The sequence below is a fragment of the Rhinatrema bivittatum genome, chromosome 2, assembly GCF_901001135.1.
Source record: "Rhinatrema bivittatum chromosome 2, aRhiBiv1.1, whole genome shotgun sequence".
Taxonomy (NCBI): domain Eukaryota; kingdom Metazoa; phylum Chordata; class Amphibia; order Gymnophiona; family Rhinatrematidae; genus Rhinatrema; species Rhinatrema bivittatum.
Genome location: NC_042616.1, coordinates 488,717,227 through 488,745,068, shown reverse-complemented (window position 1 = coordinate 488,745,068; position 27,842 = coordinate 488,717,227). Strand labels below are relative to the sequence as shown.

The 27,842-nt window shown below is 44.4% G+C and overlaps 1 protein-coding gene across 4 annotated transcripts in view; it reads left to right on the top strand.

Moving 5' to 3' along the window:
• Window positions 1–2,793: 2,793 nt before the first annotated feature.
• ECI2 (enoyl-CoA delta isomerase 2) overlaps window positions 2,794–27,842 on the top strand; it is a 133,220-nt gene continuing 108,171 nt past the window's right edge. The window contains exon 1 of one of the 4 annotated variants that reach the window (XM_029590576.1): window positions 2,794–2,834. In XM_029590576.1, the coding sequence (XP_029446436.1) occupies window positions 2,809–2,834 (26 nt within the window). In that variant the 5' untranslated portion in view covers window positions 2,794–2,808. Of the gene's footprint in view, window positions 2,835–3,348; window positions 3,577–19,148; window positions 19,274–27,842 lie in introns of those variants that run through there. The other 3 variants (XM_029590575.1, XM_029590577.1, XM_029590578.1) reach the window with 3 other exon arrangements.

Genomic DNA, 27,842 nt, shown 5'->3' with positions numbered 1-27,842 from the left:
AGTTTTGACAAGAAATGTAATCAAATTTGACAGTCATTAGGGCAAAGGCAAACAGAGGGGAATTACACACTAAGAAGTTTAGGATGGGTATATCAGTAAATGGGAAGGAACCATTAGCCTGCTGCTTCCAGATATTGATTGAAAAACCCCAGACCTTAATAATAGTTCCACACTAATGCCTGGAATTTAACCATTCAAACCCCCATTAAATGACCCCAAGGTAGTGAGAGTAGTAACCATAAAAGACCTAAGCCAGACCATTGAGGTAGAAATAGGATATGGGAAGGTAAATGCCTGGGTGGAATGGACAAAATACACTGTGAAAGCCTGAACAAGAGCAACTGTTATGCCTGTGCTTCTGGGAAACCTGGTGCCATTTCCTTTTGGTTGGAACAACAACGCGGAAGGACTGAAGTGTATCCTGGCATTATATCAAGATGAAACGGCATGGAACAAAGCCACCTGTAAGTCTTTGGCTTTCCTATTCCCAGCCCTGAAGCTACATGAGGGACAGCGGGTACCTCCAGTATTTTCCCCAAGCCTGGGAACCACACTGCCTGCCTCTCACGGCGGGGGTCAGGGGCAATTCCATTCACACTGGCATTTAAAAGGGAGAAAATAGAGCACAAAAGAATGTGAAGGCACAATTTAGGGACATCCTTTGATGAGAGGATATATTTAGACTCCACAGGAGTACCGAGGAGTCCCTGATGTGCGATTGTTATATGACACTGAGGAATTAAAAATACAGAAGGCTCAGCAAATGCTTGAGACCTTAAAGGCAACTTACGAAAGATTGTGAATGTAATAGCAACAAGTTGATAAAGAGATAGGGAGGAATTGTGAGCTAGGGCTCACTAATGTTGCTATTACAGATGGTAACACAATATAGAAATAGAACTGTATTTCTGTATTCTCTTATATTCTAATTTCTGGTAAAGAAATCCCTAGCTGTAGAAAGCTGAGCTGCAAAACCCAGCCAGCCCCCCCTTTTTCCCCTTTCTCCCCCTTCTTGCTGAGGAACACTAACTACACAGCGAAATATATTATCCTGAGGCTGGCACATATAGTTACAGACCAGGAAAGGAATGTGTAAGATGTATCTCCTCCCACATCCCTCCCTGCAACTGATTCTAACAAAGACTTTCTCATTGCAGTACAAACTAACAAGAGAAATTGCCATTTAGGAACAGCATGTAGGCAGACAGAATGAAGGACATAGCAACAGTAGGTTAAAATTGAAAGTTAAAACTTGGCATTAGAATATGTTGGTTAAGCAGAATGAAAAAGGAGCATGGGAAGTCTGAAATGCATGAGAAAATGAGAGATAACACTGAAATAAAGGCATCAGATAGGTTGAGTTTCCTGAGATGGGGAGGAATAAAATGATAAGCGAATGCACAATAGTAAGTTGTTTTAGCTTTGTGGGTGCGCCTACTTCTGTATGCCACCCTTACTTGCAAGTTCGTAAAATAAATAATTAGTTTCACCAAACTTTTGTGTTCACTATATAATTTTCTAAGAAGATGAATACCATTTCTAACAGGAGATTGACGGTGGTTGGTCTCCAATGCCCCTATCCGCCGACGGCATCAACAGAACCGATGGTCCTGCCGATGTTGATGGCAAGGTTTCCATCGGTGCGGCTCCTTGGTCTTTCGATGCCGCTGATGGCTTGCACTTTGAGCCAAACAGCTGCGCCATCTTGTCGAGTCAAAGCCAAATTTCCTTTCGGGGTCAACTGGGTGCATAAATGGCAACCCCAGACATCATGCTATTTCCCCCAAGCAGAGGACACATATCTCATGCAGATCAGAGATGGACATGGACCTCAGACACCAGGTGCATTGCCGAAAACCAGACGTGGCCATGTCATACAAAACTAAAGGGACACAAACTGAAAACACTGGCAGTGGGGCATCAATGGCCAGTGGGCAATGATGCACCGCTGCCGTGGGGAATTGACTGCGAAAGGAAATTTACCATAATCACCAAACACCCTGACTAGGATACTACAGAAAGGCACCGAGATGAACCCAGTGACAGAATAACATATAAAAAAATGCAAAAATCACGAAAAGGAAAAGTTTTCCAAAAGGCCAAAAAACAGATAAAGTGAGCTCACTCACACTGTGAGGCTTATAGCACCACGGAAAAAGGGAAACTGGAGAGGGCCTCCCGTGGGGACATATGGTAAAGAGCATGCTGGGCATGCTCAGTGGGCCTAGTCAAAGTTCTAGAAACTTTAACATACGTTTTACGCAGCGAGGCTCTATCTGATGATGTCACCCATGTGTGAGGACTACCATCCTGCTTGTCCTCGGAGAATTAAGATACCCCACTATACCTTCCCTTTAGTTATAACTGCTTTAACCTGTGTGGAACTGAGGTAAAGATCTATGCCTCTCTAGGCCCAGCTTTAGCATTGGCAATGAAGACAACTACCTCTGGCACCAAAGTTTTATAGGCTCTGGTGCTTCGCCACCGTTTTCTATGTCCAAATCAAATTCTGCTACTATGCCATTGCTTCTCTTATAGAGCCAGCTCCGATGGCAGCAGCAACAGAATATGAGGAAATATGAGCGTGGAGCCTTCTACAGCCCTTTTGAGCTGATGGACCCTGTAGCACCCTGCTCTCTTTATACAAGTTTCCCTGGTAACAGAAAGCTTGTGTGGGAGGAGGGGGCGGAGCATCGCAAGGTCAACAGCTCAAGAGGGGCAGTGGAAGGCCCTGCACTGATTTTCCTCATATTCTGTTGCTGCTGCCATTGGAGCCGGTGCTGCAAATTTAAGGTGAGGGAGGGACGAATGCCCCAAGTAGAGGATTCGGGCAGGTACATGTGCTTTATTTATTCTGTAACTAAAAACTCTTGCAACAATTACCAAGAACGTGCCTGTCTCTAAGGGCCCTACAACATATTTATTTATTTAAAACCATTTATATACCGCTATTTGGATATAACCATCATACTGGTTTACAGTTTTACAAATATCAAAATAACAGACAAACAGACATATCTTGTTCCGGTGTGTCCAAACAGATTTGGATTTTTGCACATCCCATGACTGGAATAAACCTCTCTCTTAAGCCCTCCTCCTCCATACATACCCTCCCAGGTTATGTGAGACATGATCTGCCACCGGGCCAGAAACAATCTAAACAGAGATAATATTGAGGAGAATCGGGGAATTCTCTTATTTTCACTGTTGTGACTTTTTTCCCCACTCCCTCTTATACGATTACTTTGCCAACACATATACAAGTTGTCAGGCCAATAAAGCTTCCTGTAATTCTCCCTCCCCTCCTGTAGAAAGTAACACAGCGCCCATGCTACTTCCGGAGCCGTTTTCCAAAACTAAGCCAAGAAGAGTCACGCGAGAGCTCTCCTTTTGCAGTCGCTTCCTTCCTTCTCCGACTCCTCCTCTCTCGGCGCGTGCACTTTCTGTTAGAAAAAAAAAGAAAAAGAATTAGAAGCGCTTTCCCTCCGTCTTAACTTCTTCCTTATTTTCTTCCATGACGGTCTCTTCCTTACAGGCGACCCGGAGTCGATGGCAGTCTCTAGGGAGTGTACGCAGGTGAGCACCTCCCCCACTCCGGCGCGCGCTGCCGGTGGCTTTCGCATGTCCCGGCGCTGAGTCACATGTACAGAGGGAAGAGTCTTTGACCTCACTACTAATAGGAGGCATATTCTGCTGGGCGGGCATTTTATGTAAAAGTTGTGTTTTGTCTGTCTTACTGTAGACCTCGTGTTAAGAAAAGAACGGATTTTTTGGTCAATGCTTTTTTTTCTTTCCTTTTTTACTGTGAGGCAGCATCAGTATGTCCTATTTTTCTTGCAGTGTAAAGATTACATTTATTCCAGTAGGAGAGAAATATATTTAATGGCCAACAAGAAAATAGTGTGTGCCCGTATAAGGCATAACTTAATAAAACATACTTTGCAATCCACAAGTTTGTTATTTATTTTCTTCGTGTTTATGGTTTTATTACTTCAGTCGATCATCACTTTTTTTTTTTTTTTGCATCATTTTGAATTCAGGAGCATAGACACTTTGGAACTGACTAAAAAGTAGACCTAGGTTTTTTTTTAACCCATGAGCCAAAAAATTATACTTCTGTCATCTTTTGATCACCCATCAACCCCCATCCCCATGGGAACCTACCTTAAAAGTCTCTCAGCTAAACAGGACCCAAGTTATGTAAGGATTTAAATACTAAAGTTAATAGCTTAGACTGGGTCCATAACATGGATAAACAGTCAAGGTCTCCAAGGAATAAGGTTGTAAGAACCCTCTGTCTACATCCCGATGTGGCATACAGTGCTAGGGATGTCGCAGGAAAAAAAATACTATAACCTTTGAACTTCAACCCAGTAAACGTATTTGATTTCAGCACTGCTTTTGAACTACTGGCACTTACTTCTGGGCAGTGAGGAAGCAGCTCAGAAGAAATTATTATATATATATATAAATAATTTTTTTAACAGATCAGATTTTTTTTTAAACAGACCTGAATTTTTAATATATCATTTACCAGGTTTTTGGAAATGCCTTCCTGCATTCAAACCACTGGTTCCCACAGAAAATTAAATAAGTTGCTGTAGAGCAGCAGAAATGGAAACTGATCACAAGCTCTGGTTTCTATAAAAAGAGAATAATGTCTCCTGGCAGTGAAAGTCATTGTTGGTTCTAAGTAAAGATGATGCCATGTTAGCACAAACACTATCTTCCTTCATGGCATGGAAAGCCCTTATAGTTCTCAGGAGAGAATCTTTTTGGGGACTAGGGCAGAGATGTGGTAGCCCATTTGAAGAAACACCATGAAACCCTTCAACAGCTGCCAGTGCTTCGGACCCATCGTCCTCCGTAAAGAAACCTTCCCGACCAAGTTCTAGGAGGTCCCTCTATAGGCAGCAGAAGTATTATCCCCCTGCCTTCCGGATTTGCATGCCCCGTTCTGCTTTTAGGGGCTGCCCCCAACAAAAGAGAACTCCTAGACCCCAGCCGGCCCCCCAGCAGGCCCCAGCTATGGGAGTTTGACTGGAGGTAAGGGCCCTTGAGTCAGCACAACATATCCTTGACACCCTTTCCCCCATTGGTGGCAGACTTCTCTGCTTTGCCCATCGTTGGACGATCATCACCTCGGACTGATGGGTCCTCATTGTTCATCAGAGGTATCGTCTAAATTTCAGAGAAATCCCAGAGGACTCTCCCCCATGTCCATTGTGGGGTTTGTCCGCACAACAGGAAATACTTCTTATATAGTTCTCTGCCCTCCTAACAGTGGGGGCAGTAGAACCTGTTCCCTGTTACCAGCAGGTATGAGGGTTCTTTTCCTAGCGTGTAGCAGATGGACTCAGGACCAATGGGTATAGTGGACTCCTGATAGCAGTTGGAGACAGATCAGATTTCAATCTGATGTCAGCCCTAGTACATATACCCCTGCAGGAAGTGCAGCTCTTCAGTATTTTCCATCTCCATAGCAGTTAGGGACTCTATGCACACTCGCACAGCGTTAGAGTTACCAAAGAAAACCAAATTTAAGAAGAAATCTTACCTCTTCAGACGATCCCCGCTCTCCTGCAGTGACACCCATTGTGTCCCTTCCCCAGTTGAAAATTCCCGAGGTGATTTCCTTGATCCCTCGGAGGTAAGCCTCGGTCTGGCAGCAGACTCTCGGCGGGGACCTAGCCCTGCGACATCGGGTGAGGCTGAGAGGCAGTGGGTGCAACCTCTAGCGCGGCGGTGAAGGTATATTCCCTCTCCCCCCTGCAGCTGGAGACCGCCCAGAACGAGACTGGGAAGTGCAGAGACAAAGTAAGGTAGAAATCTATTTAAAAGTCTCCAATCCCCGAAGCTCGAGGAGATGCACAGATTGCCAGCCGGGACCAGTGCCACCGGGTTGATCTGCCCTAGCAGGGCTAGACCCCGGTCAGATCAGAGGGTCCTCCCACGTGGATACCCCCCGAGGTGGTCGCCATATTGTCCGCGTGGTCGCCATCACCATTTTGCTCTGTTCGCCACCCTGTCCGCCGTTCCGATCTGTGTGCACAAATACCTTGTGCGCACAATGTTGCGCGCCCAAGTTCCGTGTGCACAAGCGACGCGCATGGCCATGCGCTTTCTGTGCCGGGCGCATAACTTCAACCTGTGCGCACAACAGCGCGCACATCTCCCTGAGCGTGCACCAAATCTATGCGCACAACTTTGACGTACACCAGAGTGCACAACTGTATTTTACACGCACAACCCATGGCACCACCGGAAAAGAAACCCAAGGCTCAGGGCCTTTGCCCAGCATGCCACATTAGAGCTGCGCTGCATGAGGAGGCCACGGCTCTGTGTATACAGTGCGAAGAGGCCCTAGGGGATTCAACTCATGGCCCTCCCCAGCCAGTACCAGGTTCCGGTCTCTCGAACAGTACACCTGACCTAGCATTGCACAGCGGGACCCCCCTCAAATGGGGCTCCCCAGGGACAAGGCACCCCTTAGTCTAGACCCAGCTTCTTTCTCCTGGGTGGAATTCTTCAAAGGTCTGCATACCTTCGTCCACATGCAACCGGAGCCTCCTGTAATACGGCCACAAGCTTCACCAGAGGACCTCAACATTCCGGGACCCTCTATGCCCAGGGAAGCGATCCCACCACCCAGAAGTCCCACCTTCGGGGACACAGACAACTCGGATGAGGATTCAGAACCCCTGGAAGAAGGGGAACTTCGGGCACAGAGCCCCACTGAACCATGAGATGCTTCTTCACCAAGGACTAGCTTCCAGACCTGGTCACACACAGCTTAAGAGAGCTTGCTATCCCGGGCACAAGTGCCTCAGGGGAACCTAAGACGAACCCTCTACTGGAGGGACTCCGTCAGACCTCCCGTCATTTCCCACTATTACAAGCTGTCCAGCAACTAATTGACCTGGAATGGGATGCCCCGGAAACTACGTTCAAAGGGGGGGCGGGCTCTGGCAGCCATGTACCCTCTGGACCCAGCCGCCAAAGATCTCCTGGCATGTCCGAAAGTGGATGCCATGGTCTGCGTGATCTCGAAGCGCACTACTAACCCAGTGGAGGGAGGAGCAGCACTCAAGGATACTCATGACACACGTCTGGAATCTATCCTCAAACAGTCCTTTGACGTTTCCGCTATGTCTTTACAGATCGCGGCCTGCTGTGCCGTGGTGACACGCGCCTGCTTATCACAGACCAGAAACAACACTCCTATGGAGGCCCTGGAACCAGCAGTATCATTCCTTGCGGACGCCGCTTCTGATCTGGTGCGCACTGCAGCTAGAGGAGTGTCATCCACCGTGGCAGCCAGAAGACTGGTTGGCCGACGCATCCTCCAAAACGAGACTCACAAGGATGCCTTTCAAGGGAACGCTCCTGTTCGGAAGCGAACTAAAGAAACTAGCCAACAAATAGGGCGAGTCCCCACTACCGCGGCTACTGGAGGACAGGAATAAGAGAAACCAGCGATCCTTCCCCCGAACCTCCAGGGGCAGAGGATCACAGCGCTTCAAGCACATATCAAGCGGCCTGCCCCGCAGGCCGAAGCCAGTCCTTTTGGAACAAGCACAACAAAAGGGGAGCCAGCCCAGGCCCCAGCCGCACCCCACAATGAAAATCAGCTGACTCGTCCAAAGGAAGAAGCCATAGGGGGCAGACTTGCCCTATTCTACCAAAGATGGGTTGAGAACTTCGGACAAGTGGGTCCTATCCATCATTCGAGAGGGATATTACCTGGATTTCCACCACCTTCCGCTGGACAAGTTTGTGGAATCCCCCTGCCACGACCTTTCCAAGAGGAAGGCAGTGGATGCTACACTGACCAGATTGCTAGCCTTAGAGGCTATAACACCGGTGCCTCCACAACAAATAAATACGGGACATTATTCCATCTATTTTGTCGTCCGCAAGAAAGAAGGAATGTTCAAACCCATCCTGGACCTCAAGGCGGTCAACCGTCACCTGAAGTTTCCTCGCTTCCGCATGGAAACCCTTTGCTCGGTAATAAGGGCGTTACAACCGGGAGAGTTCCTTACATCCCTGGACCTGTCGGAAGCCTACCTACACATTCCAATCCATCAAGAGTATCAGTACTTTCTACGCTTCTTGATCCTGGACCGTCACTACCAGTTCCGGGCACTACCATTCGGGTTAGCCACTGCACCCCGGACGTTCACCAATGGTGGTGGCAGCAACACTGAGGAAGGAAGGAATCCGCGTGCACCCTTATCTAGACGATTGGCTGATCAGGGCGAAATCCCCAGAGGAAAGCAACCAACAGAGTCAAAACTCTACTGGAGAGCCTCGGGTGGGTGATCAACACAAACAAGAGCTGCCTGCAGCCCTCCCAATCTCTAGAATATTTGGGAGTCCGGTTCGACACCAAACAAGAAAAGGTCATCCTGACACCAACAAGGAGATCAAAACTAATGACCCAGTTACGAACCCTGTTGAGCAATCTTCGCCACACAGCATGGGACTACCTACAAGTCCTCGGCCTCATGGCATCCACACTGGAAGTAGTGCCATGGGCACGAGCTCACATGAGACCCCTACAACGCTCACTACTATCATGATGGAATCCACTGTCCCAGAACTACACCGTATGTCTTCAGCTCCCGGACAGAGTTAGGGCCCAACTACAATGGTGGCTACAAGAAGGCCATCTGAGCCAGGAAACGAGACTTTCCTCACCAACCTGGATCCTGCTCACCACGGATGCCAGCCTACGAGGATGGGGAGCACACTGCCAGGGGCTAACTGCCCAAGGGCAATGGAACAAAGAAGAGGCAGGATGGAACATCAATCGCCTAGAAACCCGGGCAGTCAGACTAGCCTGCCTACGGTTCGGTCACAGACTCAGAGACAAAGCGATCAGAGTAGACGGTTGATGTAGGCCACAACAGTGGCCTACATCAACCGAATCAGATCACTAACAACGACTATAACTTATTCTCAATCCCTCGTAAGACACGCAGAGGAGGAGGACTTCTCCTAATAATAAAGAAGAACCTCGCAATGATTCGGATCTCCAACAACCTTCCCAGTAAATACGAAATCGCTCTCTTCGACTCCGAACGCCTACAAATATACCTGGTCTACTGTCCCCCCAAGCTACTAGAAAATATCTCCCCACTACTGGAATACCTAATCACAAACATCAATACAAAAAAACCCACAATAATCCTTGGAGATTTTAACCTCCACATAGACGACAACCCCAGATCACAAAACAGCCAAACCCTAATAGACATGCTTGCCAGTCTTAATCTGACACAACAAGTAAACATCCCCACTCACAAAGCAGGGCACACCTTGGACCTAATCTTCACCAGTCACCACTTTTATGACACATCCGTCTCAGCCAACCCAGCCCCATGGTCGGACCACCTCCTCCTACGATGCAGAACACTTGAACAGTCCAACACCCCATCAAATAGAAACAATATCACTTCATTCAATTACCGACCTCCCTTTCAACTAAACCTATTAAAACAAGAGCTTGGAAAGCAACTTACTAACCTAGACCTCTCTAACATCAACAGAGCAATTCAATCCTGGATCCACTTAACGGAACAAACAGCTAACAACATAAACCCCATAAAAACAAAACTGCTAAAGAGAACCAGAGATAAAAATAACCCATGGTTTAACGCACATCTCAGATCATTGAAAACGAGCCTCAGAAGACTGGAAAAAGAATGGAAGAAAACCAAGTGCGCAACAACACTTCAAAGATATCGCACACAACTTGCCATCTACAAAAACACGATAGCGAACACCAAACGCGACTACTACAGCCAAAAGATAAAGAACTCAACAAATAACTCTAATGCATTATTCAACATCGACAGAAACCTCATTGAAGAGAACAGCAACACCACTACACCCAAATCAAACAACCTAAGCCAAGACCTAGCCATATTCTTTAAAAACAAGATAAGCAAAATAACAGGAAATTTTCAAAGCAATACATCCACAGAAGAAACTTGGAACAAACTCCATAACCCCCTGGTCAGACTTCAAGCCCATTTCAAACTTAGAAGCTGAAAAAATGCTAAAAACCCAACCCTGCACGTCACAACCTCGATACAATCCCAACATGCAATCTGAAAGAAATGGCACACATCATCGCACCAACAATTGCTGCCATCATTAACAAATCGCTAGAAGAAGGGGAGCTACCAGCCGAACAAAAAACTGCAACTATCACTCCTATACTAAAAAAGAAGAACCTAGATCCCACAGATCTAAACAACTACAGGCCAATCTCAAACCTCCCCCTACTCGCAAAAATGACCGAGAAAGCAGCTCTTACACAACTCAATGAACACCTAGAGTACAACAACATTCTACACGCCGCTCAACATGGATTTAGGAAAAACCGTAGTACGGAAACTCTCCTCGTCAACCTATCAAACAAAGTAATTAGGGGATTCGACAATAACCTAAGCCACATCCTCATCCTACTCTATCTATCCGCAGCCTTCGATACTGTGGACCATATATGTCTACTTTCAAGACTAGCCAGCATTGGTCTCTCCGGCAAAACCCTCAACTGGTTCAAATCGTTCCTAAAAGACAGATTCTTCAAGGTTACCATTAATAACCAATCCTCAAATCCCCTTCCACTCGAAACTGGCGTACCACAGGGATCTGCACTCTCGGCCACGCTCTTTAACATATATCTACTCCCTCTCTGCCACCTCTTGTCAACCATCGGAGTTACATTCTATATGTACGCCGATGACATCCAACTCCTCTTCCCAGTAACATCCACAATAGAAGAGGCTCTAAGCACCATCAGAGACATGCTGAACCACCTAAAGTTATGCCTTAACATGAATAAAACGGAATGCATACTCATAGGAAGAAACAACTCAGTACAATCCTCCACATCCCTCTCTCTACAAATAGATATCAACATCCAACTGAAAAATTCAACAAAGGACCTCGGCATCTGGATCGACAATGAACTCAACTTAAAAAAGAACAATCGCTATCAAAACCAAAGAAGGCTTTCACAAACTTCACGTCCTCAAACATCTAAAACCGCTACTCCACCAACATGAGTTCCGAACAGTTCTACAATCGCTCGTCTTCAACAGCCTTGACTACTGCAATTCCCTACTGATTGACCTACCAAAATCCACGCTAAAACCTCTGCAACTACTACAAAACGCCGCAGCAAGAATTTTAACCGGAAAAAAGAAAATCAGACCATATCACCCCTGTCCTTAAATCGCTTCACTGGCTCCCAATCGATCAAAGAATCAAATTCAAAACTTTAACTATAGTTCACAACGCATTACATACAACTGACAACACTGCTCTCAAGGAAATAATCCAACCACACAAACCTCAAAGACTGACCAGATCTGCCAATAAACTACACCTTGAAATACCTTCACTTCCTCTAGCGAAACTCACCAACACCAGGAACAGAGTGTTCTCCATAGCAGGCCCAAATTTATGGAACGCCATACCACAACACTTAAGATCAATTTGCGTCATCAAATCCTTCAAAAAAAAGAGCTAAAGACTTGGTTTTTCAGCCAAACGTTCAGAGACGGCGTGGGCTAAGTAATACACACACATCTTGAACCATTACACGTCGACGACCCCTCTTTTTTGACACACCTTCCCCGCACCCCACACAGCCTCCCACCCCCAACCCCCCCCCCTCTATCCACCTTCCCTCTTCCCCATCTAACCCACCTTAAGACCTGACCTGTCCCACCCAACATGCTCCGATCTACTTTTCAGACCCCTATCGCCGATCAATCAAGACTCCTGTTTAACACTTTTTTTGTTAATTTGGTTTATTTGCTCTTTCAAGAAATGACTTAATAGTTCTATTAAGTAATATCGTATTCATATAAAATTTCGATTAGAATGTTACACAAGGTTCTAAGTTAACTATATGTATTATGTTGTTCTCATGTAAACCGGAGTGAAGGCAGAACGCTATACTTCGGTATATAAAAAAATCCAAAATAAATACAAAAAATAAATCAGGGAGGAACCAGAAGCCAACAGGTGTCTCTGGAAATAGACCCCCTAATGTCATGGGCAGAAGCAAATCTTCAAGAGATCTTGGCCGTCCACATCGCCGGGAAAGGCAACGTTGCTGTGGATTACCTCAGCAGGGAAAGTCTAGACTCAGGAGAATGGAGGCTGTCGACCACAGCATTCCAATTGATAGTAAACCATTGGAGAACACTAACCATGGACCTCCTGGCAAACCGGTCCAACGCCCAAGTGCCCAGTTTCTTCAGCCGCAGGCGGGAACCCCAGTCCCAGGGAATCGATATCCTGGTACAGTCCTGGCCACAGGAGACTCTGTTATGCGCCTTCCTGCTGTAGCCCCTATTGGGCGCAATCATCCACAAGATAAACACCACAGAGGACTAGTACTTTTAGTGGCCCCGGACTGGCCAAGAAGACTGTGGTACGCAGACATGCGAAGACTGCTGACAGGGAGCCCCCTTCCGCTACCTCCACACAGAGACCTGCTCCAACAGGGACCGATCCTCCACGAGGATCCAGTTCGATTCTCTCTTACGGTCTGGCCATTGAGGACTCGCCTGAGGAAGAGCGGACACCCGGGGGCAGTAATTGACACCCTACTCTGAGCATGCAATTCTCCACATCTCTAACACACACAAGGATTTGGAGAGTATTCGAAGCCTGGTGCGAGGACCGCGACATCATACCACGCTCAGTTAAAATTCCTACGATTTTGGAATTCCTGCAGAATGGCCTACAGAAGGGATTGTCTCTCAACTCCATCAAGGTACAGGTAGCCGCATTGTCATGCTACAGAACCAAGAGCGAGTGCGACAGCAAAGCCTCTCACAAGGATGTCTCACGCTTTCTGAAAGGAGTCAAGTAGATCCGACCACCCCTAAAGTGGCCGGTGCCTCTTTGGAACCTCAACCTGGTCCTAGATTTCCTAGCAGTAACCTCCTTCAGACCTCTCCGCGGCCTGTTTCTCCGACTATTAACATTGAAGACAGCCTTCCTGCTGGCAGTCTGTTCGGCCCATCATATATCCGAGCTACAAGCACTGGCCTGCCGGGAGCTGTTCCTCAGACTCACCCCGGGAACTATCCAGCTACGCACAGTTCCGTCGTTCCTCCCCAAAGTGGTGTCTCACTTCCATGTCAACCAAACCATCTCGCTACCATCAACAGATGAACATAAGAATTTAGAAGAGGCTTGAAGTCTACGCCATCTCAACGTCGGCAGACTCCTAATCCGGTACCTGGAAAGGTCGGAATCCATACGAAAGACGGACCATCTATTCGCCCTTCACAGCAGGAAGAAGCAAGGGGAAGCGGCCTCACGAGCAACCATAGCCTGCTAGATCAAAGAAGTCATCAAGGCAGCCTACGTAGAAGCAGGCAAGCCACCGCCTTTGCAAGTCAAGGCCCATTCTACTAGAGCCCAGGCAGTGTCCTGGGTGGAAATCAAGATGCTGTCATCCGCAGAGATCTGCAGGGCGGCGACATGGTCCTCCATCCACACCTCCAGGTTTTACCGCCTGGATGTTCAGGCTCGGGAGGACACAGAATTTGCAAGGGGAGTACTAAGTGGGTCACAGGCAGCCTCCCACCCAGTTTGGGAGTAGCTTTTATACATCCCATTGGTCCTGAGTCCATCTTCTACACGCTAGGAAATGGAGAAATTACTTACCTGATAATTTCGTTTTCCTTAGTGTAGACAGATGGACTCAGCATCCCACCCACGGCTGCCGTTACTCATGGAATTCTCAGGGAATTCATGGATAAGCCATGCTTTCCTTCAGCTAGGACACCCATCCTACCGGGTGTCAAACTTTCTCGGTTGAGGGCACTGGCGGTCTCCAGCTATAACCAATTCAACCGGTTCAAATTTTTTAAGTTAAAGTTAATCAAGTATTCAAATTATTCAGTCATACATATGTCCACAATGCTTTTTGAGGAGAATACTGAAGAGCTGCACTTCCTGCAGGGGTATATCAACAGAGAGGGGTATATCAACAGAGAGTTTCCTATAAAAGCAAACGTAGTCCATGTGCCTATATGTAAAAAAAAATCTCCTGAGCTAAAGATTTCCAAATTATCCCTAAGACCTGAAAAGCAGGTTGTTAAAGCAAACAAAAAATACACTTTGAAATGTCTGTATGCCAATGCCAGAAGTCTAAGAAGTAAGATGGGAGAGTTAGTGTATAGCAGTAAATGATGAGTGACATAATTGGCATCACAGAGACCTGGTGGAAGGAGGATGACCAATGGGACAGTGCTATATCAGGGTAAAAATTATATCGCAATGATAGGGAAGATCAACTTGGTGGGGGGGTGGCACTTTATGTCTGGGAGGGTATAGAGTCCAACAGGATAAAGATCATAAGAGAGACTAAATGCTCAGTAGAATCTATATCGGTAGAAATCCCACGTGTGTTGGGTAAGAGTATAGTAATAGGACTATACTACCGTCCACCTGGACAAAATGGTCAAACAGATGATGAAATGCTAAGAGAAATCAGGGAAGCTAACCAATTTGGCAGCACAATAATAATGGGAAATTTCAATTACCCCAATATTGACTGGGTAAATGTAACATCAGGACATGCTAGAGACAAAGTTCCTGGATGTCATAAATGACTGCTTCATGGAGCAATTAGTTTAGGAACCAACAAGAGAGGGCGCTATTTTAGATTTAATTCTTAGTGGAATGCAGGATTTGGTGAGAGAGGTAACTGTGGTGGGGCCACTTGGCAATAGTGATCATAACATGAACAAATTTAAACTAATAACTGGGAGACAAATCTAGAGCTCTAACGTAAATTTTCAAAAGGGAAACTGATAAAATGAGGAAAATAGAAAAAAACCAGCTGCAAAGGTTAAAAGTGTTCAACAGACATGGACATTGTTTAAAAATACAATCCTAGACACGCAGTCCAGATGTATTCCACGCATTAAGAAAAGGTGGAAGGAAGGCAAAACTATTACCGGCATAGTTAAAAGGTGAGGTGAAAGAGGCTATTTTTAGCCAAAATAACATCCTTCAAAAATTGGAAGAAGGATCCATCTGAAGAAAATCGGATAAAGCATAAGCATTGTCAAGTGTAAAACAGTGATAAGACAGGCGAAGAGAGAATTTGAAATGAAGTTGGCCATAGAGGTAAAAACTCATAATAAAATTTTTTAAAAAAATATCCAAAGGAAGAAACTTGTGAGGGAGTCTGTTGGACAGTTAGATGACCGAGGGGTTAAAGGGGCTCTTAGGGAAGATAAGGCCATTGCAGAAAGACTAAATGAATTCTTTGCTTCCGTGTTTACTAATGAGGATGTTGGGGAGATACCATTTGCGGAGATGGTTTTCAAGGGTGATGAGTCACACGAACTGAACCAAATCACTGTGAACCTGGAAGATGTAGTAGGCGAGATTGACAAACTAAAGAGTAGCAAATCATCTGGACTGGATGGTATGCATCCTAGGGTTCTGAGGGAACTAAAAAATGAAATTTCAGATCTATTAATTAAAATTTGTAACATATCATTAAAATCATCCATTGTACTTGAAGACTGGAGGGTGGCCAATGTAACCCCAATATTTAGAAAAGGGCTCCAGGGGCAATCTGGGAAACTATAGGTCAGTGAGCCTGACTTCAGAGCCGGGAAAAATAGTGGAAACTATTCTAAAGTTCAAAATAGTAGAGCATATAGAAAGACATGGTTTAATGGAACACAGTCAACACGGATTTACCCAAGGGAAGTCTTGCCTAACAAACCTGCTTCATTTTTTTGAAGGGGTTAATAAACATGTGGATAAAGGTGAACCGGTAGATGTTAGTGTATTTGGATTTTCAGAAGGCGTTTGACAAAGTCCCTCATGAGAGGCTTCTAAGAAAACTAAAAAGTCATGGGATAGGAAATGTCCTTTCGTGGATAACAAACCGATTAAAACACAGGAAACAGAGAACAGGATTAAATGGTCAATTTTCTCAGTGGAAAAGGGTAAACAGTGGAGTGCCTCAGGGATCTGTGCTTGGACTGGTGCTTTTCAATATATTTATAAATGATCTGGAAAGGAATAAGACGAGTGAGGTTATCAAATTTGCGGATGATACAAAGTTATTCAGAGTAGTTAAATCACAAACGGATTGTGATACATTACAGGAGGACCTTGCAAGACTGGAAGATTGGGCATCCAAATGGCAGATGAAATTTAATGTGGACAAGTGCAAGGTGTTGCATATAGGGAAAAATAACCCTTGCTGTAGTTACACGATGTTAGGTTCTATATTAGGAGCTACCACCCAGGAAAAAGATCTAGGAATCATAGTGGATAATACTTTGAATCGTCGGCTCAGTGTGCTGCAGCAGTCAAGAAAGCAAATAATGTTAGGAACTATTAGGAAGGGAATGGTTAATAAAATGGAAAATGTCTTAATGCCTCTGTATCGCTCCAAGGTGAGACCGCACCTTGAATACTATGTACAATTATGGTCGCCGCATCTCAAAAAAGATATACTTGCGATGGAGAAGGTACAGAGAAGGGCAACCAAAATGATAAAGGGCCAGGGGATGGAACAGCTCCCCTATGAGGAAAGGCTGCAGAGGTTAGGGCTATTTAGCTTGGAGAAGAGACAGCTGAGGGGGGGATATGATAGAGGTCTTTAAGATCATGAGAGGTCTTGAACGAGTAGATGTGAATCCATTATTTACACTTTCGGATAATAGAAGGAGTAGGGAGCATTCCATGAAGTTAGCAAGTAGCACATTTAAGACTAATCGGAGAAAATTCTTTTTCACTCAACACACAATTAAGCTCTGGAATTTGTTGCCAGAGGATGTGGTTAGTGCAGCTGGGTTAAAAAATGGTTTGGATAAGTTCTTGGAGGAGACGTCCATTAACGGCTATTAATCAAATTTACTTAGGGAATAGCCACTGCTATTAATTGCATCAGTAGCATGGGATCTTCTTGGTGTTTGGGTACTTGCTAGGTTCTTGTGGCCTGGTTTGGCTTCTGTTGGAAACAGGATGCTGGACTTGATGGACCCTTGGTCTGACCCAGCATGGCAATTTCTTATGTTCTTAGTGAGCTATTGGTTATTAGTTAATACACTCTGTGTCTGAGCAGCAAGAAGTTGTGTGGATCTGACATCTTAAGAATGAAATCATGCTAGTGATAAAGTGGTAAAGATTGTAGAGTACAAATAAAGGTCTTTTCCTGTACACACTCATTGTAAGATTATGGTAGTTTCAAGACTAACATTTATGTTCATGCACTCTTGAATGTATAATTTTGCGAGAATCTCTGTTCTGCTTTAGCTAGTACTTTATCTTACATGTTCTCTCCACATTCTGTTTGTGTGTTGGATTGATACAAATCGTGAATACAAACGGTATTGATGTAACACTTGCTTCAAGATTTGGCTGCACTCGCATCTCATTGTGGTTAATGGTAGATGTGAGTCATGTTTTTAGTTCATATGTCCATGTCTGGTTTGAAGTTGGTGAATCATTAGTGATCTGTTATTGTGACTGCAAAAATTGCCTAGGTGATCTCTGTGCAACAAATGCACCTAATGTGAATAGATTTCAACAGTTCCCAGAATGTAGTGCAGTTATTTTTTAGACAATTTTTATTGTAATGAGAGATTGAGCACAATGTAATTGCTGTCTGCAGATTCTATAGTCATAATTGGTACTGCAGTTTGAAGTGTGTGTATCAGGTGGGAATCTTCTGCATTCATTGCCCAAAATATTTAAACATCTTAGGGGCCTCATTCAATAAAGGTTTCCTATGTAATTGCAGAATGAGGAAAAAAGTGTTTTGGAATAAGACCCTATGTTTCTTTTCTCGCTTCAAATGCAGATGTAATTCAGATATTGAGCATATATGTCTAAGATTAATAGAGGAGGTACTTCTAAAGGAAGTACAGGAACTTGTTCGGGGGTCCGTCGGTGGAGAGGCCCCTTGTGGGTATGAGTGTCTCTGGCTGAGGGGAGTCTATCGGCTGACCCGCCCTCGCTGGTAATGCCAAGGTTAGTGGTGTTTGCCCCAGCCTGGGTATCGCACACAGGTGTCGCTGGCTCGGCCTGGAACTGTGTCCGGGATGTGTCGTCGCCCGTGAAGCCCTCCTTCACGGGAGGGGGCTCCTCCACAGTGGGCGCCCTGCTTGTGCGTGGAGCAGAGGGAGTTCCTTCTGCTTCAAGCTGCCTTAGGCGATGGGCCCATTGCACTTTCTTAACAAGCTGTGCAACGCCTGTCTCTGTCTGTCTTTGAAATGTCTTTGAGGGCCCTTCACCCGGACTCCCGGGCCCTAGCTCATCACAGGGTCCCACTGCTGGCTTCCCAGGCTACTCTACCTTCCGGAGCTTGGGTTTGGTAGAGTTTTTGCTCCGCCACCTTGCTGGACCCTTCCGGGGCATGATGGCTTTCCGGGTGGTCCCTAGGCGCTGGTGGTGCCGCTGGTGGTGATAAGAGGGGGGCTTCTCTTCACTATGATAGCCTTAATGGTGCTGGTGAATGAGCCTTCCTGGGTTTTTACTATGTGGAAAAAACTAAAACAAAAGGATGGGAAGGGGAAAAGCAGGGGGGGGGGGGGTTGGACAAGGAAGGGAAGGAAGGGAAGGAAGCTTAGGAGACTCAGGACGTTGGAGGGCCAATTAAGGCTTGATAGTTAAAGGCTGTGCACAGGCCTAAAACGGCTGTGCATGATGTTGAAGCCAATATGGGGGAAGGGAAACTCAAGCAAAAAGGAAAAAATAGGAGGAGGAGGGGGAGGGGAAAAACTATTAACTTAGGAACACACAATAAGATAAACCACGACACTCAGAACCATAGACAAACAATTTAACAAAAGAAATAAAGGAACAAACAAACAGACTTACAAACAAAAACCACAAACCTACAAGCAGACAAACCGGGAACAAACCAGAACAAAACCACCAAAGGAAAACTCTAAAAAAAAAAAAAAAAAAAAAAAAGGTAAAAATGGGGAAGGGACAAGGAACAAACTGCAGCTACTCCTGCCACACCCAGGCGCCTTGCCTTGAAAACCTCGGCAAAGAAGTGAAAAGATGGCTTACCTGGGGTGAGGCAGAAGCAGCTGCAGCAAGTCCAAACTCCTGAAGGGAAAGAGGGAGATTTTCCCCTGCCTTGGGGAGAAGGAACCAGAAGAAAAAGTTCCCCTGAAGGAAAGCAAAAGAAGCAGCTCGCTCCTCCGAGCGAGAGAGAGAGCTCGAGCCTGCAGCCTCCAGACAAGAGGTGTGAAAGTTCCTTTGGAGGAAGTAAAAGGAAACTACATTTCTAGATGCCCTGGTAGTCAGCCCCTAGAAGTGTTGGGGGCAGGGAAACAGAGGCAGTGTCTTCCTAGGGAGGAGTAGACTAACTCATATAAAGGGAGGGGCCCTCCAGAGGAGAGAGGCAATTCAGGAGAGCTCAATGGAAGGTGAGGAGGATGGAGAGGCTGAGGCAGAAGGAGAACCGTACCCAGGCACACCTTTATTCTAAAGCTAAGTCAGCCCTAATATATCTCTCTTTCCCTTTTCATTTCTGTGCAGCAATTTGTTGGCTAAGAGTCTCTAGCACTGTTATGGGTTAATTAGAGTTGCTAGGTTTATTGCTGAAAAAGCAAAGGTAGAAGGTTTTATTTAAATGCTGAGAGCACTTATTTTTGTTGGGAACCAAGTAGGAATTACTATGAAGAAAAAGAAATGTTTTGGGGTTGACAACAACTATGAGCTAGTAGCTGTGTAAAAAGGGTTGTTGTATTAAACTATGCTGGCTGTTGAGAATTGTCATGAAGGCTATGTAGCTGGCCTCGGGAGCCTTTCTTTTAATGGGGTTTTTCAGGCACTTCTTTATATCTGGGAGAATTAGATGATATTCGGTTGTATTAAGCCTGCATTGCCTATATGTACATTGAAGGAAAGCATAGAAGAGCATAGAGAAAGAAGCTTGTTTTTATTTTAACAAACCACTGGTTTAAAAGGATAGGAAACCCAAGCTCACATTGATTAGGTGGAAATGTATTTTGGGCAACACTTCTATGTGGTGTGTGACTTCTCTTCTGTGAAGTTTGTTTCAATAAACTCCAGAGCACTATATTAAGCTACTGCCTGGGTGTGCAATACCTTATTTTAAGTTATAGCAAAAGGGTGCCATGACTGGAAGGTGACTCTTACTTTTAGCATGGAATGAGTACAGACCTGTCTCAATCTCCTATCTTTATGATGGCCTCCCAGTATAAGTAACTTTAACCAGTAGCCTCCTTGCCTAAAGGTTACAGTGTCAGCATCACTCCCAGGAGAAGCTACAGTGCTGACTCTGCCACAAAGGAATCTGCTGCAGCAGTCCTTGAGAATAAGCTTCCAAGCCTGAAGTCACCCCAAAGGACCTGCCACTAGGGATGCCACACTTGTTAAGGTTATGAAAACAGATTTTAGTATTCCTTATTGTAGAGGAAGTAACTATTGAACTTCCCTTGAAAGAGGGGAAATAAAGGAATATGTATATGTGTGTTTCCAATACTGGAAGCAATAGAGCCAAGAAGGTGGCATTATTTTAAGGAATCTAGCTGGTACTACTGCTTTAAAAACCTTCCTATACTGGACTTCAAAGGTTTTTTTTAGATATAGGGATCCTGTAAGCTATACAATTATCAGATTAAAGAATATGAACCACTGTTAGTTAAGTAATTTTTATTAAAATCTTTTGATGTTCCCATTCAGAACTTGGATTAACAGTGTGTAAACGTAACAGATAATTAAAAATAGTTTGCCTAACATGAGAACTCTCTCTCTCTCTCTCTCTCTCTCTCTCTATATATATCTAATCTCTCTATATATATCGTATTTTTCGCTCCTTTAAGAAGCACTTATTTTCCCCCAAAAGTGGGGGGAAAATGTCTGTGTGCCTTATGGAGTGAATATAAAAAAAACGAACTACAACCCCCTACCATCCTGACCCCCCCCCCCCCCCCCCCAAGACCTGCCAAAAGTCCAGTGGGGGTCTGGGAGCGATCTCCTGCACTTGGGCCGTTGGCAGCCAGTAATCAAAATGGCGCCGATGGCCCTGTGCCCTTCTATGTCACAGGGGCTACCGGTGCCATTGGTCGGCCCCTGTGACATAGTAAGGGCACCAGGGACTTTTGGCAGGTCTTGGAGTGTGGGGGGGGGTCCCACAGAAAGAGAACGATAAGTTTTCTGATCTGGGGAGTGGACTGAAATGGACCTCCCCAGACCTGAAAACGAAATGGGGACAAAAAAAAATGTTATGCACTCTCCAAATTTGCTCCATAAGATGCACAGATGCCCGGGAACAGAGCCAGTTTAGCACACTTTTTTTTTTTTTTTTTTTAATTTCCCCCCCTCTGAATCCTAGGTGCGTCTTATGGAGTGAAAAATACAGTATATGTTATTTTTCTGGAAAAGGATGAATGTGAATGACTATTTTGGTTTTGCAAATTTTTGGTGCATGGCTGCATAAAATATTTGAATCTACCCTCTTGTTCTCAGACTGAAAAAGGAATTGTACCTATCAAATTCAGTCTACTTTTCTCTCGTAGCCATTTCTACTTTTTTAAACTCTTTATTTTCAGCAAAGATAGTTATTACAAACATGAGAGAGAATTTCACTTTTACAATCAAGCTGTGTCAAATCAAATGTACATTAATGCTCAAAATGAAGAGAATTATTATTAATGTACAGAGAGTCCAGAACAAAACCACAATGCCCTATGGTTCCTACTTAGTACCTGCCAAAATCCTAAGAAAATGGCACCGGCCATCCATTGCTCCTGCCATGTGACAGGGGCTGACCAATGGAACCGGTAGCCCCTGCCACATGATAAAGGCAAAGCGCCTCGGCACCATTTTGATTTGTGGCAGCCGACGGCCCTAGAGGGAGGGAGAGCTCGCTCCCAGAACCCCGCTGGACCAACAGGGCTTTTAGTAAGTCTTGGGGGAGGGATTGGGATGGTGGTGGGGGGGGAGGGGTTGTAATTAAGTAAATTTGAAGGGTTGGGGCAGGTTTGGTTTTTTTTTCGGTCTGTTTCCGAAAGCGAAACAAAAAAAGTTTCCAGGTTCGGGGAGTGGACTGAAATTGTCCACCCCAAAAACGAACCGAAAAAAAAATTGTGCACATCCCTAGTAGCAAACACCAACAGAAAACGGAAAATGACTATAAGAAGGATAAACTACTGACTACTTCTTCCCATTGTGCCCAATAAGATGCCTAAAACTTGTCATAAATGGCTATTTGGTAGCAAAGCTTCTCAATTAAAGCAATTTCATGAACCTTTCTACGCCAGCAGGCAATTGAAGGAGCAGATTTCCAAAGAGAGGCAATCATGAACCTATCTCCATGTATCAAATGATCAACAAGTATACATCCTGCCGTACTCTTCAAAGGACACCCTCTACTTAGAGACATGCTGGGATGACATCTCACTGGCTTCTTCCTCCTGAGTAGAAGGCACAATTTTGATATACGGCCTAGGTCTAGCCTTCAACCCAAAATAAAAAGCATCCTGTCCAGTTAATCTGCTTCCAAATCTCATTCCAGTCTCTGTCCAGGCCTTCATGCTGCCCCTCCTGGGCCAAGAGGGTTATAAGAAGTTCTCTTTGGCCAGCACAAGCCTGGCCAACAGTGCCTACTCTTTTTTTCCTGTGAAATTAGTGTCTGCTCCGTGGCATCACTTTGCAAAATGTTTTTCCTAGGTGTTAGAGGACACTCTCAGCCTCAGAACTAATCTTTCACATGTTCTAAATTAACCAGCTAAATACAATATAGTTTGACATATATAAATGTAGCCAGTTATCAATAATGTTTCACTAAATGGTGATATTTGAAGTTAGCTGGATATCAAGAATAACCAGCTACATTTTATACTAATGCTCTAGTTATGTATCTATTTTATGTGATTAAGTAGCAATATTTGAATTTAGCCTATTATTCTTGATATCCAGCTAATTTTAAATATCACCACTTAATTAGTATGTCATGGTATTCAAATTTCAATGGTCATTCTACCCCATATTCAAATAGCCACTTAATATCATTCAGCATGTACATTTCTATGCAGTTATGTCCAGTTGTTTAGATTTAGCTGGTTATATATTTGCTTGTTGGAAAGCTCTCACACTTTTATGGCCATTCATACTTATCCAGCTATGTTGGCGTTAGCTGGCATACTGACTATTTACCTCTAAGAAGCTCCAACAAAATAGTACACGGCCTTCACTATATGCCATATAGAGAGACACTGAAGGAGCAGAAGATATAATCTCTAGAAGTAAGAAAGGTGAGAGATAAATTATGGAAACATTCAACCATCTAAAAGATAGAAATACCTTGTGTGTTGGGGAAGAGTATAGTAATAGGAGTATATTACCATCCACCTGGCCAAAATGATGAGACTGACAGTGAAATGGTAAGAGAAATTAGGGAAATTTGCCAAATTATTAGTGCAGTAATAATGGGAGATTTCAGTTACTCCCAAAATTGACTGGGAAAATGTAATATCAGGACATGCTAGAGAGATAAAGTTCCTGGATGGAATAAATTACAGTTTTATGGAGCAATTTGTTCAGGAACTGACAAAGGAGGGAGCAATTTTAGATCTAATCTCAGTGGAGCACTGGAGTTTATTTATTTATTTATTTATTTAGAGATTCTTATATACCGTGGTACGTATGGTTATACATCACCTCGGTTTACGTTAAACATTAATATTAGCAACAGGCTTTACATAAAGTGTTAAACAATAAGTACAAAAAAAAAGTTAACAATAATAAATAGATAGGAATAAGCAACAGGCTTTACCTATTACATTTTCAAGAGTAAGAAAACAAATAACAGCTTAATGCTATAAGTAAATGATGTTTCAACGACCAAATATATATAATTATTGTAACTATATTCAATAATGTGTGTTTAGGTAAAAGTAATTAAACACAAGCGTAGTTTAGGCTATTAGTCCGTTAGAGGCAACTTCTGGAGTCAAGTTCAAGTTAAACATGGGAAAGGGGTTGGTGAGAGAAGTAACGGTGGTGGAGCTGCTTGGCAATAGTGATCATAACAGGATCAAATTTGAATTAATGACTAGAAGGGGAGCAATAAATAAATCCATGGCTTTAGCACTAAACTTCAAAAAGGAAACTGATAAAATAGTTTAAAAAAGAACCTGAAAGGTGCAGCTATAAAGGTTAAGGGTGTGCAACAGACATGGACATTGTTAAAAAAAAAAAAAAAAGTTAGAAGTGAAGTCCAGGCATATTCCACACATTAAGAAAGGTGGAAGGAAGAGCAAATGATTAACAGTATGGCTAAAAAGTGAGGTGAAAGGCTATTTTAGCCAAAAGATCTTCATTCAATAATTGGAAGAAGGATCCATCAGAAGAAAATAAAATAAAGCATTGGCAAGTTAAATGTAAAACATTGATAAGACAGGCTAAGAGAAAATTTGAAATAAAGTTGGCCGTAGAGGCAAAACTCATAATAACTTTTAAAAATATATCTGAAGAGAAAAACTTGAGGGAGTTGGTTAGATCATTAGATGATAGAGTGGTTAAAGGAACACTTAGGGAAGATAAGGCCATTTCAGAAAGGCTAAAAAAATTCTTGGCTTTGGAGTTTACTAAAGAGGATGTTGGGGAGATACACATTCCGGAGATGGTTTTCAAGGGTGACAATTCAAATAAAACTGAACCAAATCACTATGGACCTGGAAGATAGAGTAGGCCAGATTGAAACACTGAAGGTAGTAAATCACCTGGCCACGATGGTATACAACCCAGGGTTTTGAAAGAACTAAAAAATAAAATTTCAGATCTATTACAATTAATTTATAACCTCTGATTAAAATCATCCATTGTACCTGAAGACTGGAAGGTATCCAATGTAACCCCGATATTTAAAAATGGCTTCAGCGGTGATCTAGGTAACTATAAACTTGTAAGCCTAACTTCAGTGCAGGGAAAAACTGTGGAAACTGTTATAAAGAATAAAATCACAGAATATTTAGATAGACATGGTTTAATGGGACACAGCCAGCATGGATTTACCCAAGGGAAGTCTTGCCTCACAAATCTCCTACATTTTTTTGAAGGGGTGAATAAATGTGGACCAAGGTAAACTGGTAGATGTGGTGGTGTATTTGGATTTTCAGAAGGCATTCAACAAAGTCCCTTCCAAGAAAACTAAAAAATCATGGGATAGGAAATGATGTCCTTTTGTGGATTCCAAACTGGTTAAAAGACAGGAAACAGAGATTAGGATGCAATGGTCTATTTTATCAGTGGAAACAGGTAAACAGTAGAGTGCCTCAGGGATCTCTACTTGGACCAATGCTTTTTATTATATTTTTAAATTATCTGGAAAAGAGTATAATTAATGAAGTGATCAAATTTGCAGATGATGCAAAATCATGCAGAGTAGTTAAATCTTGAGCAGGTTGAGATGGGCTGCGGGGGGACTGGAGGATTGGGCATCTACATGGCAGATTGGATTTGGTGTGGATAGGTTCAGGGTGATGCATATGGGGATAGATAGCCCTTGCTGTGGTTGCACGATTTTGGGTTCCATACTAGGAGTTACCACCCAGGCATAGTAGCGGATGGCTCTGTGTCCTGTGGCAGTTGGAGAGGCGGGCAGAATGTTGGGGATTGTTGGGAAGGGAATGGTGAGTGGGGCGGTGGATGTTGTGGTGCCTCTGTGTCGCTCCATGGTGCGACCGTACTTTGAGTGCTGTGTGCAGTTCTGGTCACTGTATCTAAAGGGAGGTGGAGTTGCACTGGATAGGGTGCGGAGAGGGGCGACCAAAATGATGGGGGGTGTGAGATGGCTTCCCTCTGGGGACAGGCTGGGGATGTTGGGAGCTGTTCAGCTTGGAGGGGAGACTGCTGAGGGAGGATGTGATGGAGGTCTGTGGAATCATGGGGGGACTTGAGCGGGTGGATATGAATCAGTTGTTTGCTCTCTCGGATGGTGGGGGGACTAGGGGGCACTCTGAGGTTAGCTAGTGGCTCATTTGAAGCAAGTCGGAAAATATTTTTCACTCGACACATAGTTGGGCTCTGGAATTTGTTGCCAGAGGATGTGGTTATGGTAGTTGGTGTGGCTGGTTTTGAAACTGGTTTGGCTATGTTCCTGGAGGAGAAGTCCGTTGGCCACTGTTGGAAACAGGATGCTGGGCTTGGTGGACACTTGGTCTGATCCAGTATGGCATATATCTTATGTTCTTATAGTACTTAAGTTGTTAACTCCCTACCACCCCAAAAGGCAGAGCAGTGGCAAGAGAACAGCGCATCTCCAGCCCAGTCTGTTTCCAGAACTCCTCCACAAAGGGGCAAGTCTAACACATGTATAAGCATGTGATGCTTCTGCCTGAAATCTAGAGTAGTAGGCTGGAAATCATACTCTTTGGAGAAGTTTGATCAATAATTCCACACACCTACTACAGAATGAAACCCTGTGGGCTGTTTTCCAGGAAGCTTTCCAATCAGCACTCGCGTCTATTTGCAAATCTATTTTCCAGTGCACTATTAGGCTTAACGGAGGATCTCATTTTATCTAGCACTCCAATATTGCTGTATATAACTGAGATCCCCTTTTAGGAACATCTTCTTGAATAAACACCTTCACAGAGTTGGGGACCTGTGGTTCCCACCCTGTTCTCTTTAATCCATTCAGCTCCTCCAATAAGCATGGACAGGTTCATACTCCTCCTGGAGTTCATGAAAACATTTCATTTGAACACTGTCCTCCTCCTCCCATAGTTGTCCCAAGAACTTCAGGCCTAGCTTTCCTCAGTCTGTCACCTCCCTTTGAAATGTAGCTGCCAGCTGGAGGTTCTACCATTTGGGCATTATTCCTGACAGAATTTGCAAAATAAACTCTAAGGGGTAGATTTTAAAAGAAGCGTGCATGCTCATGTACGCCCAATTTTATAACATACGCAGGTGCGCGCATGTTATAAAATCCAGGGTCGGCACGCGCAAGGGGGTGCACAGTTGTGGCCCTTGCACATGCTGAGCCGCGCTGCCTTCCTCCGTTCCTTCCCCCCCCCCCCGACTCTTGTCTTACCTTTTGCGCCTGCCAGCACGCGATCCTCCAATAGAGTGGCAATGGCCGCTCTGTCGGAGGCCTCTGGCCCTGCCCCTTTTGTAAAGACCTGGGATTTACACGCGTTGCCGGGTCTCTTTTAAAATCCAGCCCTAAGTTTCTTCCTATGGATTTCCATACTTTGAAAATATGGGAAATGTGCAGGCTTGCACGGCTAGCTTTTCGGGCATCAGAAAGCAACTCTGGTTGCAATAGTAAAATTGGGAGATCTAACCCCCTAGTCAGGAACTTCCGGGGAGCGTCACGATGGTTTTTGGTCTTTTATGAAACCATACCAATGCACTTATGAGTCCCACTACCCAGTAATAGCCTTATAGAAAGAGTAGGGCCATGCCCTCCATCTCCTTCAACCTTCATAACATCCATGGTTTGATGTGGGCCTATCTATTCTACCAAATAAAGTTGGTGAGTGCCAGCTGCAGCAAAGAAAAGACCCCCCTCAGGTAAGTAACATGGAACATGCTGAAATGGGTATATTAATCTAGGAAGGATGTTCATTTTCAGGACATTCTTTCTACTAGCCCACAAAAAGAATCGTTCATCACATGCCATCAAGTCTTTACGTATATGATATGTCACTATTTCCTAGCATGTAGCAGATGGACTCATGGATGGGGGTATAGTGTGCTCGTGCTAGCAGTTGGAGATGGATCTGACGTCAGCACGGGACATATACCCCCACAGGAAGTGTAGAAATTCAGTAATTTCC